General features: G+C 39.3%; 1 protein-coding gene across 1 annotated transcript; it reads right to left on the bottom strand.

Moving 5' to 3' along the window:
• Positions 1-3,110: 3,110 nt before the first annotated feature.
• Positions 3,111-10,451, bottom strand: LOC148298070 (uncharacterized). The gene is made up of 5 exons (XM_088249655.1): positions 9,225-10,451; positions 5,061-5,178; positions 4,247-4,711; positions 4,151-4,157; positions 3,111-3,666 (listed from the first exon to the last, which is right to left on the bottom strand). The coding sequence occupies exons 1-5, from the start codon at positions 10,263-10,265 to the stop codon at positions 3,153-3,155; spliced, it is 2,145 nt and encodes a 714-aa protein (XP_088105781.1). The 5' UTR covers positions 10,266-10,451; the 3' UTR covers positions 3,111-3,152.
• Positions 10,452-14,388: the final 3,937 nt, after the last annotated feature.

Here is a 14,388-nt window from a genome sequence, read left to right as displayed (position 1 = left end):
TCATGTTAAGAAAAAAATAAATAAAGGAAAACTCTTACGTTTTGGGTTTATTCTGCATTTGTTAATGTTGATGACAAATGTTATGGAGAAGCAAAAGTGTCCTCATATGGAGATTGTCATGCATTGGTTTTATTGTGCATTTGTTAATGTTGTTAGGAAATTGGAGCGTTTTCTTCACAAATTAAGGAGGATTAGCTTAATTAAATATAAGACTTCCTATAATTTTTGTATTGAGCGTGACATTTGAATAGTATTTCAATTTAAAAAAATAAAAATAAAAATACAAAAAGGATTTTGTGAATGCTCTTTAACCACTTTGTGTTAACAAACCTCTTTCAATTCAGTTGCTTATAGACAAATAGTCATCCTCCATCATCATCATCATTATCTTTAGTGTCGATGCCAATGACGGATTTCCGCCACAACTTTTGAAGGAGCTATGACCAAATTAGAGGCGCCAAGTCCACGCAACTTTTAAAAAGAGAAATAATTGTTTGCACTGATTTTGGCAGCCAATGAGCCCATGCCACTACTAAATTCAAGGACCCTGATGAGCGGTTGAACAGTATGGCAATGATGCAAGGTTCCTTTTTCTACTAGCATAAGCACCACCACCCATTTCTGGAGAAATTTTGGGGTGTGACCGTATATACAGACACATGATGGTCTATATGTAAATGACAAATTTGATATGTTATGACCTAAAATTTAAAATAAATAAATAACTACACATATTATAACATGAGTAAATTAATAACATTTGGCCATCTCAGTGTGCTCTTCTTGCTCATGGTTGTAAACTTGTAATCAATGGGCACATAAAAGTCCAGGCCACATCATTCAAAAAGTGACCCCTTATTGGATAGTAGTATATCCCAGTTCAAAAAGTTACCAGTATCTCTTTTTAGACAATCAACATAAAAAAGCAAAGACAAAAACAAGAACAAAAACAGCTAAAACGGGATCCTCCGGTGTCAATCTACCAAGATAGCCTCTTTAATTTTAATATAATTTAAAATTTTTAAGGGTAATTATTGGCTTTAACTTAACTTCAATTGATAATGAGGGTTTGTTAAGTTTGACATACTCCAAGAAAGGGATGGAGAAAACGGGATCCTCCAGTGTCAATCAAATAATACATTGCCAATTTTCTGGGTTTAGAATGGACATTTTAAAGCCTATTGGAGTTTGGCTCAAATGGATAATTAAAAGGTGGTTATTTTATTCACCTTTCCTTTTTCTTGGTTATTTTCATGGGGACACAAAGGTGTCCAATCACTTGAAATTCTTTTTTTAAAGGCAAACGATAATTCATTCAAATAATCAAGAATAACAGAGTCAGAATGTAACGAAGTGGCCTTGTTAAAACCTTCCCGAAGAAAATCACATGGGACAAAACTTCAGGATAGGAAAGAGTACCACACATGCTAAGAAATTACAACAAAATCAAGGAAAGGAATGCTGAGAAGGACAAATCTTGAATGCAATCCACGAACCAATGAGCCCCCTCATCCATCCAAAACGATAGTCCACTTTCACAAGGACTAAACTGAACAATTCGGTGAGTATCTCCATTAGCTTTACGAGCAACATACTGAACAATAGTTTGGGGTCTCTCAATTCAGTTAGGCGATAAATCTCATCCACCAAAACCCCTTTTGATGCAAGCACTCCTCATCAGTGTTAACCATTTGAACTGCTGTTAAAGAGTCAGATTCCACCACAAGAGGCACACAAGAAGCATCCAAAGCAAAGGAAATTCCTACCTTCAAAGCATATTGCTCATGGCAAGGATGGACCACGCTGAGGGCTCGCATAGCCACTGCAGGTTGTGGTGATAGTGTTCTTTATCACAGCATCTGTTGATTCTGCACACAATCCGAAGGACCTCAGATTTTTAAACCGTGAATACAAATAGAGTGACAAAACTATTTCATGAATCTAATTTAATAAAGAAGGCTTGAAAGACCAGTTTGGTTCCAAATTCCAAAAATATTACCTTGCAATATTTACTTACGTATCAAAATCCTATCCGCTGTTGTAGCGGTCTTACCAGACACAATTAGAGAGAAACAGGGGTGGAAAGACTAAAAAGAGCTACAAAATCAAGTATGCAACTTAGAAACAAAAACTACATTGGCGTGGCTCGAGCAGCTTTGCAACAACATGAAGTCGTGCCCTCTGGACTGGAAAATGTCGCTGGAGCACCTATGCATCCGCTCATTGGCTTTTCTTCAGAACGTTCCCTAGCACTTTTCTTGATTGAGCAAACTAATTTCTTTGCTTTAGCGACGTCAATTCTTTGTTTGAGCAAATTGATCAAATCAACTCCACTTGCGCCTCTTAATTCAGATGCAACGATCCTAGCACAATTCGCAAATCTGCTGCTCCTGCAGAAATGTTTTGAAGGTGCATTAAGAAACTGAAGTACTTTAATAGAGTCTCCACGAACATGGTAGTCGTTTTAGACACTGCAAGGTCAAGTTAATGAGAGATTCAATTGGATTTGAATGTGATTACACTTTCAAAACAGAACCTTAAACATATGTAACTCGAATAGTTGTGACAGGAAAAAATAAAGTTGATATTCTCAATTTGTACAATTTGAGGCAAAGATACCTTGGAGATGAACAAGTCTTCTATGGATCTCATGACACTCTGACTCTGTCCAATTCCATCTTGATCAAGTTAATTACAGCAACCGAAGCTACTAATTCCATGCCAAGAACTGCATCGTTTCTTCTAAAGCTCAGATGTGTCAAGTTTGACGGACCTGAAAGACCCAGGGACTGTGTTGACTCTCCAAAGGAATGATCAAAACTTATTATGGAAATTTCACACTAATTAAGCTGGATATATAATTCAAATTCAAATTCTGGTAAAATATGTTGTGTTTTATAAAATGAATGAATTAGCATATAGTTAACCAATTGAAAAGAATTTAAAACAATAGCTAATTTAAATTCCTCCTTTGTATTTATTGATAACAATTATCATAGTTAATTATCACAGTTACTAATTTAAAGAAAATAAGTAAATCTGAAGATGGTACCAACTAGAAACTCAAATAAAATTAAAGAATTACAAGGAAGGTGTTCAAAATTACCATTTTAGCCCAAGAGGTGGATCAGATAGGCAGGCAGACCTCATCATCAATCCTTTTTCACAAACTTGTCATTAATTTTGATGTTTTGGACTTGAGACGCCTTTTTCACCCACTCCGTTCCACATCTCGTCTCGAACCCTTGTGGTGCAAGAATCGAACAATACGAGATGCTCAATTCCCGCAGCGGGGTCTTCCATAGGAAGTTTGGCAGTGCTTTCAGCTTCTTGCAGTAATTGATTTCTAACTTCAAAAGAGATGGCATTATTGTAATTTTAGAATCCTCTTCTTCTACTCCTTCCCATTCTTCCCACTGCTCCATGTCCATAAATTGGAGTTTTTTCAATTTCGGAAACGACTTTATTAATGTTTGCGGTGTTTCGCCTGTTATTCCCAAAAATTCAACTCCCACCTTTTTCACACTCTTCATCACACTTATCTCTAAATATTCAAGGGACGGGAGTTTCCCCAGAGGAGCCAAAACCCCACAAAATGGAACCCCATTGAATGCAAGCCTTCTCAAATTATGACAGCTCATCATCCAACTGGGACACAGGGTGGTACTATAGTACCTCCAGATTAGAGGTGTCAAACGGGCCGTGCCGGGCCGGCACGTCCCATTTAAACTCGTGCTTTTAATATTTTCGTGCCGTGCCGGGCCGGCCCAGTTAACTTAGCGGGCCGTGCCGTGCCAGCCCATTTAGTAAAATCATAAATCCCAGCCCGGCCCAAAGCCCATGTCCAAATTGAAACGGACCGGGCCGGGCTCGTGCCGTGCCCGTGCTCGTGCTCGTGCCATACTCGGGCCCAAGAACCAACCCATTTAATTTGAATTTTTTTTTTCCCTTGATTTTTTTTCCACTACATAATTCATATTATAAACATAAAAAATATAATTAGAAGAAAGGAATGATGAACTATTTAAAAACATTAATCAATCAAACATCTAAACAATATGAAAGTTTGGAGGGCAAAAAAATAGCCTCATTAAAACCTTGCCTTAAAAAACCCCCAAAGGAGGAAAATCCGATCAAGGAAAAAGAGTACCATTGCCCTCCCAAATTACACAAAATGGAAAACAAAATTAATCTAGGACACCAATGCAGTCAATCAAATACTTGTCCAAAATTAATCTCAACTAACTTTCTTCATTAAGGGAACTTGTGCTGTCATCTTCAAAATATGAGAGATCTTCATCTACAAAACTTTGAGTTCGAAAATCAGCATCTTCCCAATCCTTAAAACACATAAGTGCCTCGCATATTTGAGGAGTAAGCCTCGTCCTCTTTTCGTCCAGCACACGACCACCTGCACTAAAAGCAGACTCCGAAGCTACTGTGGACACCGGAGTTGCTAGTACATCACGTGCCATAATGGAAAGCACAGGAAAGTTCTTTTCATGTGCTTTCCACCAATCCAAAATATTGAAATTATTTCTTTCTTCCTCAGTCATAAATTCAACAAATGCAGTATCCAAATACTTAAAAACTTCAGTATAAGAACTCATTACACTCTTTTGTTTTCCTTTGCTAGCAAGCATACCAAAAACAGCTGCACTACTAGATGAAGATGAACCAAATAAATGAACAGTTGGAGCAGTTTGTGTAGCTATTGTACCATTTGCAGTTTTACAAGTCAAAGTATGTTTGCAATAAATACACATAGCCTTTGGAAGAATAGTCCCATCATCAAGTTTTTGGTCACAAACTTTAAAATGTTTCCAAACTTCAGAAGTTTTTTTTCTTTTTTTAACCTCAGTTTGATCAATGTTTTCTTCTTGAGTGTTTGATTCAAGAGACATCACAACATGCATAGGTTGCTCCACATCATTAGAGGTTAAGTTATTTTCATGATTAGGCATGTCATCAGGATTAAGATGTTCAAAATTATTATCATAATGCTCACCAAAATCAATATAATCTTGAGGATCCATTAACCAGAAAAATTAAATAAATACCTCCCTTTGTGATTACAGAATCTCCAGAAAAAATCTCAAATACCTCGAGGATCCATTTCAGCTTTCTGTCAAAATATATTCTCAATGGGGTTAATGTGTTGAGCTTTTTGTACAGAGTCTGTTAATATATATTAAGAAAAGAATACATCAGAACAAAATGAGTAGGCGACACTTCATCACACTTTGAGATAACTACACTTCTTAGCTTAAGCTCCAATTTTCACAGATTATAACTAAGACATAGGTAAACAACTTTGATGTAAGGAACGAAGCCAATAGATCAGAGGAAGGCCACATGCAAGAGTGAATAAGGGCACACTAAAGCGAAACCAGCAAACAGAATGAAAGTGAAGACTACTCTCACCTTGAACACGATTTAAGGTAGATAGAAATCTCCGTTTGCTTTGAAATTTGGATATGTTGTAGATATCAACCTCAGAAACAATTGTTATGAAGGAATAGAGATGCAAATCGCAACAGAAACTCGCATGCAAAGAGACATCCGTGCTTAACACAGAGTATCAGACAGAGATGAGATGTTCGTACTCCAACTGGGGTTTGAGGTGTTTATATTTCTCCGATTGGGCTAATTTTCCGATATGTTCTACTCAGGAGGCAGATGAACAAGTTTGAGGAAGGAAATATTTCATTTTGAGCTGAGGAGATATGGGTTTCGAAGCAGTCAACAAGACTGACGTGAAGGAGAGCTGGAGCTCTCAGCCTTGAAGAGAATAATGGGGAAGCTTGTGTTGTGTCAATAAACAGACTTGGGAACTATAAAAGGTAGGCATGGGAGTTATAAAACTTGACCAGCCAGGAGACTACTGAAAATATGTGCGTGGGGAGGAAACCACGCATGGTTTGTTATTGAAAAGTACTTCACGCATGGTTTGTTTACTGAAAAGTACTTCTCATTTGGTGCAGGGGACTCAGAGAACTACCGGTGAGCTTAAGAAAGTTGGTTAACTTAAAGCATCTTTATATTTGGGAGTGCGGTGATATAAAAGTACCAAAAGAGATTGGAAGATTAAGAAATCTGCAAATCTTAGATTGGTTGTGTCTTCCAGACGGTGGCGAGGATGATGAAGGAATTTTCAAGTTAGGGGATTTGGGAAACTTGGAGCAGCTTCAAGGGAGCCTTTGGATACATAACTTGAAGTCAGCGAAAGATGGGAGTGAGGCTAAAAATGCAGAGTTGGGGAAGAAGAAGAACCTCCTTCATTTGACTCTACATTTTGGGCACTTTGTTGGAGATCCGGAGAGAGCTGAGGATGAAGAAATACTGAATGGCTTTCAAGTGCATACAAATCTGGAGTCGTTGGTTATCTGGAGTAGAGGTGTCAAACGGGACGGGCCGGCCCAACACGGCACGAGCCCAGCCCGTTTAAATGAGGCACGGCACGGCACGAGCACGAATATTAGTGGGCCGTGCTCGGCACGGTACGAAAGCTTGGATCGGGCTGGGATTTAAAAAAAGGTCCAATGGACCGGGCCGGCCCGTGGCCCGAAATTAAATGGACTTGGCCCGAGCCCGCTTCAAGCACGACACGAGCCCGCTTCAAGCCTCTATTGCATTTTTTTAAGAAAAAAAAAAAGTTGGAATAACAAACCATGCGTGAGGCCATGCGTGAAGTACTTTTCAGTAAACAAACCATGCGTGAAGTACTTTTCAATAACAAACCATGCGTGGTTTCCTCCCCACGCACATATTTTCAGTAGTCTCCTGGCTGGTCAAGTTTTATAACTCCCATGCCTACCTTTTATAGTTCCCAAGTCTGTTTATTGACACAACACAAGCTTCCCCATTATTCTCTTCAAGGCTGAGAGCTCCAGCTCTCCTTCACGTCAGTCTTGTTGACTGCTTCGAAACCCATAGCTCCTCAGCTCAAAATGAAATATTTCCTTCCTCAAACCTGTTCATCTGCCTCCTGAGTAGAACATATCGGAAAATTAGCCCAATCGGAGAAATATAAACACCTCAAACCCCAGTTGGAGTACGAACAACTCATCTCTGTCTGATACTCTGTGTTAAGCACGGATGTCTCTTTGCATGCGAGTTTCTGTTGCGATTTGCATCTCTATTCCTTCATAACAATTGTTTCTGAGGTTGATATCTACAACATATCCAAATTTCAAAGCAAACGGAGATTTCTATCTACCTTAAATCGTGTTCAAGGTGAGAGTAGTCTTCACTTTCATTCTGTTTGCTGGTTTCGCTTTAGTGTGCCCTTATTCACTCTTGCATGTGGCCTTCCTCTGATCTATTGGCTTCGTTCCTTACATCAAAGTTGTTTACCTATGTCTTAGTTATAATCTGTGAAAATTGGAGCTTAAGCTAAGAAGTGTAGTTATCTCAAAGTGTGATGAAGTGTCGCCTACTCATTTTGTTCTGCTGTATTGATGTAGGCTCGAATTCTTTCTTGTGTGTCAATTTCTGTTGATCAGCAAGAACCAATTCTCTAATTCTACAGAGTTGGATTTGCAAGGTAAGAGCTTTAACATATAGTTTCTATGTTTGGTTGCTCAAAATTTGTGAGAAACATTGATTGTAGGGTTTGATCTTGTTTTTATTTTTATTTTTAATTATTTATCAAAACAACAGTCTAAATTTTTTGATTTTTTGGTGTGGGTTTTGCAGATTCTACCTTCTGGGTTCTAATTGAATGGTAAGTATCTGGTTTGGATTTTCAACCATTCTTTTCTTAATATAATTAACAGACTCTGTACAAAAAGCTCAACACATTAACCCCATTGAGAATATATTTTGACAGAAAGCTGAAATGGATCCTCGAGGTATTTGAGATTTTTTCTGGAGATTCTGTAATCACAAAGGGAGGTATTTATTTAATTTTTCTGGTTAATGGATCCTCAAGATTATATTGATTTTGGTGAGCATTATGATAATAATTTTGAACATCTTAATCCTGATGACATGCCTAATCATGAAAATAACTTAACCTCTAATGATGTGGAGCAACCTATGCATGTTGTGATGTCTCTTGAATCAAACACTCAAGAAGAAAACATTGATCAAACTGAGGTTAAAAAAAGAAAAAAAACTTCTGAAGTTTGGAAACATTTTAAAGTTTGTGACCAAAAACTTGATGATGGGACTATTCTTCCAAAGGCTATGTGTATTTATTGCAAGCATACTTTGACTTGTAAAACTGCAAATGGTACAATAGCTACACAAATTGCTCCAACTGTTCATTTATTTGGTTCATCTTCATCTAGTAGTGCAGCTGTTTTTGGTATGCTTGCTAGCAAAGGAAAACAAAAGAGTGTAATGAGTTCTTGTACTGAAGTTTTTAAGTATTTGGATACTGCATTTGTTGAATTTATGACTGAGGAAGAAAGAAATAATTTCAATATTTTGGATTGGTGGAAAGCACATGAAAAGAACTTTCCTGTGCTTTCCATTATGGCACGTGATGTACTAGCAACTCCGGTGTCCACAGTAGCTTCGGAGTCTGCTTTTAGTGCAGGTGGTCGTGTGCTGGACGAAAAGAGGACGAGGCTTACTCCTCAAATATGCGAGGCACTTATGTGTTTTAAGGATTGGGAAGATGCTGATTTTCGAACTCAAAGTTTTGTAGATGAAGATCTCTCATATTTTGAAGATGACAGCACAAGTTCCCTTAATGAAGAAAGTTAGTTGAGATTAATTTTGGACAAGTATTTGATTGACTGCATTGGTGTCCTAGATTAATTTTGTTTTCCATTTTGTGTAATTTGGGAGGGCAATGGTACTCTTTTTCCTTGATCGGATTTTCCTCCTTTGGGGGTTTTTTAAGGCAAGGTTTTAATGAGGCTATTTTTTTGCCCTCCAAACTTTCATATTGTTTAGATGTTTGATTGATTAATGTTTTTAAATAATTCATCATTCCTTGCTTCTAATTATATTTTTTATGTTTATAATATGAATTATGTAGTGGAAAAAAAATCAAGGGAAAAAAAAAATTCAAATTAAATGGGTTGGTTCTTGGGCCCGAGTATGGCACGAGCACGAGCACGGGCACGGCACGAGCTCGGCCCGGTCCGTTTCAATTTGGACATGGGCTTTTGGCCGGGCTGGGATTTATGATTTTACTAAATGGGCTGGCACGGCACGGCCCGCTAAGTTAACTGGGCCGGCCCGGCACGGCACGAAAATGTTAAAAGCACGAGTTTAAATGGGACGGGCCGGCCCGGCACAGCCCGTTTGACACCTCTAGTTGCAACCGTCTCTTTTCGCGTGGTTACCAATATTCTACTGCCTATAGCACTATTTTGTAAAGCTCCCATTAATGGTTCCCAATTACTAATGGTTGGATTCCACACATCATCTAGAACAAGGAAAAACTTTTTACCACTAATATATTCATGTATACATTCCAACAAAGGTTGCAAACTAGTTGAATTAATTCGATTATCACCATTGTTTAGCTTTGCAACAATGGCTTTGGCAATCTTGATCTCTTCAAAAGGGTCTGACACACAAACCCATATTCTAGTGTCAAAATGAGTTTTTATATTTTCATCATGAAAGACTAATTGGGCAAAGGCAGTTTTTCCTAATCCTCCCATCCCCACAATGGGGATCACAACAAATGGACTCCCCCCTTGTTGACTACTCTCACTTAACAACATGCTCATCAATCTATTTTTCTCCTCTTCACGACCAATTATACTAGACACTTGGACAAAAGAAGAAGTTTCAACCCGTTCAAGTTTCTCAGTGGCTCTAATTGTGTTCTGAAAGTTATAATTATTTCTTAAAATGGCTATCTCAGTTAACTTTTCATTTATTTCCTTTATTCTCACAGCAATGTCACGACGCATAATTACCTTACCAATTGAACCAAAACAAACGCTGGGGGAAGGAATGAGGAAGCATACCTTTCTTTTTGTAAGGGCAACATTTTTACCTTCTTTCTCTTCTTCTTTCTCAATTTGGTGCTTGAGAATTTCAGTGTTCCACTCATCCAAGACGTCGTTTATGTCGTACGACACATCCTCCAGATTCTGCAGCCAGGTTCTGACGCTCTTCTCCTTCACCTGCCTCTCCTCTGCATCCTGGAGCACAGCTTGAATAGCATTGAAATGGAAGATGAGATTTTCAACTTCTCTGTCAACATTCACGACCAGCCTCACTTCTTCTTCTATCTGTTTACGAGTGAGGGAAGCCAACTGTTCTAGGACTACGGAAACGAGTGCTTCAGCCATTTGCGATTAATTAGGAGACTCACTTCAACACCATTGATGTAATGTTGGAGTCAGAAACTGAAAGGTGGTAGAAAAACGAAAGGACAATATGAAATCCAAATGGCACAGCAGAGAAGTATATGATTCTTGACCAAACAACCAGGAAATATGATCTAAGCAGCGCTTGAAAGCTAGTGGCAAGACTGAAAAATGCTTGGTGAAGTAATAATCCTCACTGCCATGCCAGCTTTGGTTTTTATAACAAATTTCACGAGGGTAACATTATTTTGTTTTTTTGTCTTTCTTTTTATTTTACTAATTTGACCGTTTTACCATGTTAAAACCAACGGTCCAATTGTTTTTAAAATGTTCCTAATCCAGTTTTCTTCGGTCAGAGTTTATTCTCCCAATGTTTTTAATTCTCCAACTTGCAAGTTGTTTATATGTTTTTGCGCCCAATGTTACTACCAACGGTTCAATAGGTTTTCAAATGTTTAATTTTTGTACTGTACTGGTCTGCTCTGATGCGGTTTCCAACTTCATGGGTAGCAACAAGAAGGGTGAGTGAAGGATGATTCGTGATAATTTTGTAAATATGAAAGATTATTTGTGATAAAAAGCCTAATTTATATTATCTGAAATAACAAATTTTTTTATATAAAATTTTGGCATTTTTTGAATGTTTAAAAATTAGTGGCTGCCAATGAGCATTCTTGGCCATTAGCTTTTTTGGCTTTACCCAAAAAGATGAGCTGAAGTGGCTTCATTATTGCCCCTGTAACGGCATCATTTTACTCTTCTTGTTTGTATAACTAATCTGGAACTTCTGTTAGAAATCAAATCATATCTTTGTGCAAATGGTGGGGTTGATGCCTGTTTTTTCCTCACCCTTTAATCTTTGTGTATCATTTATAAACCACATGGTATTATAATGTGCAATAATAAAACATCGCATGGTAATATTATTTTTATAAAGGCTTATTGATGTACATGCCCCAAACTTGTCTCAGATTAACACTTGGGCTTTGAAACATCTAAAACTACCCCCCACACTTTTAAAAACGGTCTCACGTTACCCATTTCGTCAGTATTATAAACGTTCCGTTACAGGCTTTGGGCCCCACTTCGTTTTAATCCTTAACATTGGAGAATAAGGGTTTTTTCAGCTTCAGAAAAGGGGAAAGAGGAAATTTGGAGTGACCACTGGTTGGTTGTATAGGTATTTTAATTGAGAGTGACCACTGGTTGGTCGTATAGGTATTTGTCCAGGCTTCCATTAGGCATGCAGTCATAGACCAAGAGCAGCTCCCCTTTTCTTCTGCAATATCCCAACAGTGGTACTAAACTTAGGTGACGAAGTCTGCCAATGCTAATAATTTCTGCAACAAACTCCTTCATCCCCTGTCTTGATTCATGTGAGACCCTCTTCACTGCAATCTCAGTTTTGGAGTAAGGTAATATGCCTTTATAGACCTTACCAAATCCCCTACTTCCCAAAAGCTCCTTCTCCCTAAACCCTTTTGTTGCCATATATAACTCTTTGTATTTAAACCTTTGAGGCCCATACTCAAGCTCCCAATCTTCAAGCAGCTCTGCAAACTTCTTCTTCCTTCCTTCTTATGACATAAATTAAACCTGAAATTGCTAGCAAAACCAAATTTCCCCTTCTCACCCAAATACCCCCTTTCCCCTTTTCTGAAGCTGAAAAAACCCTTATTCTCCAATGTTAAGGATTAAAACGAAGTTGGGCCCAAAGCACGTAACGGAATGTCTATAATACTGACGGAATGGGTAACGTGAGACCGTTTTTAAAAGTGTGGGGGGTATTTTGAGACGTTTCAAAGCTCATGTGGTAATCTGAGACAAGTTTGAAAACATAGGGGTCATGTACATAAATAAGACTTTTATAAATTATCGGTATGTCACGTGATGTTACATGCTGACATAGTACTATTGTCACATACAACAATATTTTTCTAAAACAAACTAACATAATTGAAATAGTACAATGAAAGGTGGTTATTGTTGACGTGAGTCTCCTAATTAATCAAGGAGAATTATTTCCTTGATTAATTAAGGGATTTACTTTCCCATTCCATTTAGTTGACAAATCTGTGTATAATTAGGAGATACTTTCCTAATCCCTGATTGTATCTTATTCCTTGTAAAGCACTCTGTAAACCCATATATATACCTCCTTATGGAGAAGAATAAAGTATCTGAACATATTGAAAACCCGTATTCATATTTTAGCATGGTATCAGAGCAATCGATCCTAGGTTGTCTCTAAATCCTCGTATTGAATTTCTCGAAACCCGAATCCCTCGTATCGAATTCCTTGAACCACGAACCCGTATCCTCGTATCCTGAATCCCTGAATCCTGAATCCCGAATCCCGAAACCCTGAATCCTGAAACTCTGAATCCTGAATCCCGAAACCCTAAACACACCCCCGAAACCCTAAACACACTCTGAATCCTGAATCCTGTATCCCGAAACCCTAAACACTACCCCGACACCCTACCCATTTTCCTTCCGCTGCCATGGATATCGTTTCCCAAACCACCGAATCCACTTCCTCATCCCCCCAAATTGTTACTATTCAGAGTGACAACGCTCCGTTTCCTACCGGCATCACCTTGACAGAGACCAATTATGCCTTATGGTCTCAGGTCATGGAGTTACGTATTGCTAGTCACGAAAAATTGGGGTACCTCACCGGCGACACTCCGCAGCCCCCTAAGTCCTCCTCCACTTACAACCAATGGTGTACGGCGAACTTTCGGGTCAAAGGGTGGCTCATCGACTCCATGTCTCCAGACTTGATGGGTCGGTTCATCCGTTTTAGTACCGCCAAAGAAATCTGGGATACCGTGAAGAAAACCTACTTTGATGGGGGGGATGAAACTTTTCTATTTGATCTCAACAAACGGGCGTTCACCATTAAACAGAATGGTGCTCCCGTCCACAAATACTACAGCCAACTGCAGACCATCTTTCAGGAGATTGATCATCGCACCCCGAATCGCATGCACTGTGGCGCCGACATCACTGAGCGCCAGACTGAACTGGATCGTCTTCGTGTTCACCTTTTCCTTGCCGGGCTCGATCCTCAGTTTGATCAAGTCCGGGGGGAGATCCTGCGCAAAGACCCCAAATTGGACCTTGACCAAACTTTTGCATATGTACGTCGCGAAGCTCAACAACGACTGACCATGGCCAGTACTCCAGACACTGCGGTTCTGGCCACTCAACGTCCGAGGGGCCCTCCACCCTCTACCGGTGGCGCTTCTCAGACTCAGACCACAAGCTCTCGTCCGGAAACCAAATGCACTCATTGTGGTGGGAGCAAACATAATCGTGCTCGCTGTTATGAACTAATTGGGTACCCGGATTGGTGGGACCACTCCAAAGCTCCTCGCAGGAATAAGAGCACCTCCCTTCACACATCTTCCGTCACGGATCCTATAAGTCCTGCTGCTCCACCTGCACCGGCTCCTGCCTCTGCCTCTGTAGCCACATCAGGTACCCAAGGTTATGTTTTGCATAGTTCCTCAAAGAAACACACATGGGTCATTGACACCGGAGCCACTGATCACATGACCTTTGATCCGGGACAAATTATTTCTCATACATCGCCTTCTCAATCGGTGGTGTCTAATGCCAATGGTACCCCCTCCCCGGTGATTGGGGAGGGTTCCCTCTCTCTCTCGGATTCCCTCACTTTGGATTCTGTGTTGATTATTCCATCCTTACATCATAATCTCTTGTCTGTTGCCCAAATTACTACGGCTTTGAATTGCACTGTAACCTTTTGGCCTACTCATTGTGTTTTTCAGGACATTCTCAGCAGCAAGACGATTGGTTGTGGTACTAGGAGGGGCAAACTCTATTATTTGGACCTGGCATCTGACAGTGAAGCCAGCCTCAGTCAAGCTTACAAAATTGGGGGGACGAGTGTTGAGAAGAAAACTTCCGAAGTATGGTTATGGCATCGCCGTCTTGGACATGCTTCGTTTGGATATTTACAGAAGCTATTTCCTTCATTATTTTCATATTTAGAGAGTTCTAGTTTTAAGTGTGACATTTGTGAACTGGCCAAGAGCCATTGTGTTCCCTTTTCCTTAAGTTCCAATAAAAGTTT

Source organism: Prunus avium, chromosome 1 (genome assembly GCF_965620075.1).
Source record: "Prunus avium chromosome 1, drPruAviu1.hap1.1, whole genome shotgun sequence".
In the NCBI taxonomy this organism is placed as follows: domain Eukaryota; kingdom Viridiplantae; phylum Streptophyta; class Magnoliopsida; order Rosales; family Rosaceae; genus Prunus; species Prunus avium.
The sequence above is the reverse complement of the archived record's forward strand: the minus strand, read 5'-3'. Positions and strand labels throughout refer to the sequence as shown.

What these genes read in the sequence shown, in the direction of transcription:
- LOC148298070 (XM_088249655.1), bottom strand. Translation starts at nt 10,265, where the DNA reads ATGGCTGAAGCACTCGTTTCCGTAGTCCTAGAACAGTTGGCTTCCCTC. An exon ending in GGCCCGTCCCATTTAAACTC is followed by an intron (nt 5,179 to 9,224) that starts GTGCTTTTAACA and finishes ATATATTAACAG; the next exon opens with ACTCTGTACAAAAAGCTCAA. An exon ending in TTCTGTAATCACAAAGGGAG is followed by an intron (nt 4,712 to 5,060) that starts GTATTTATTTAA and finishes ATGGTACAATAG; the next exon opens with CTACACAAACTGCTCCAACT.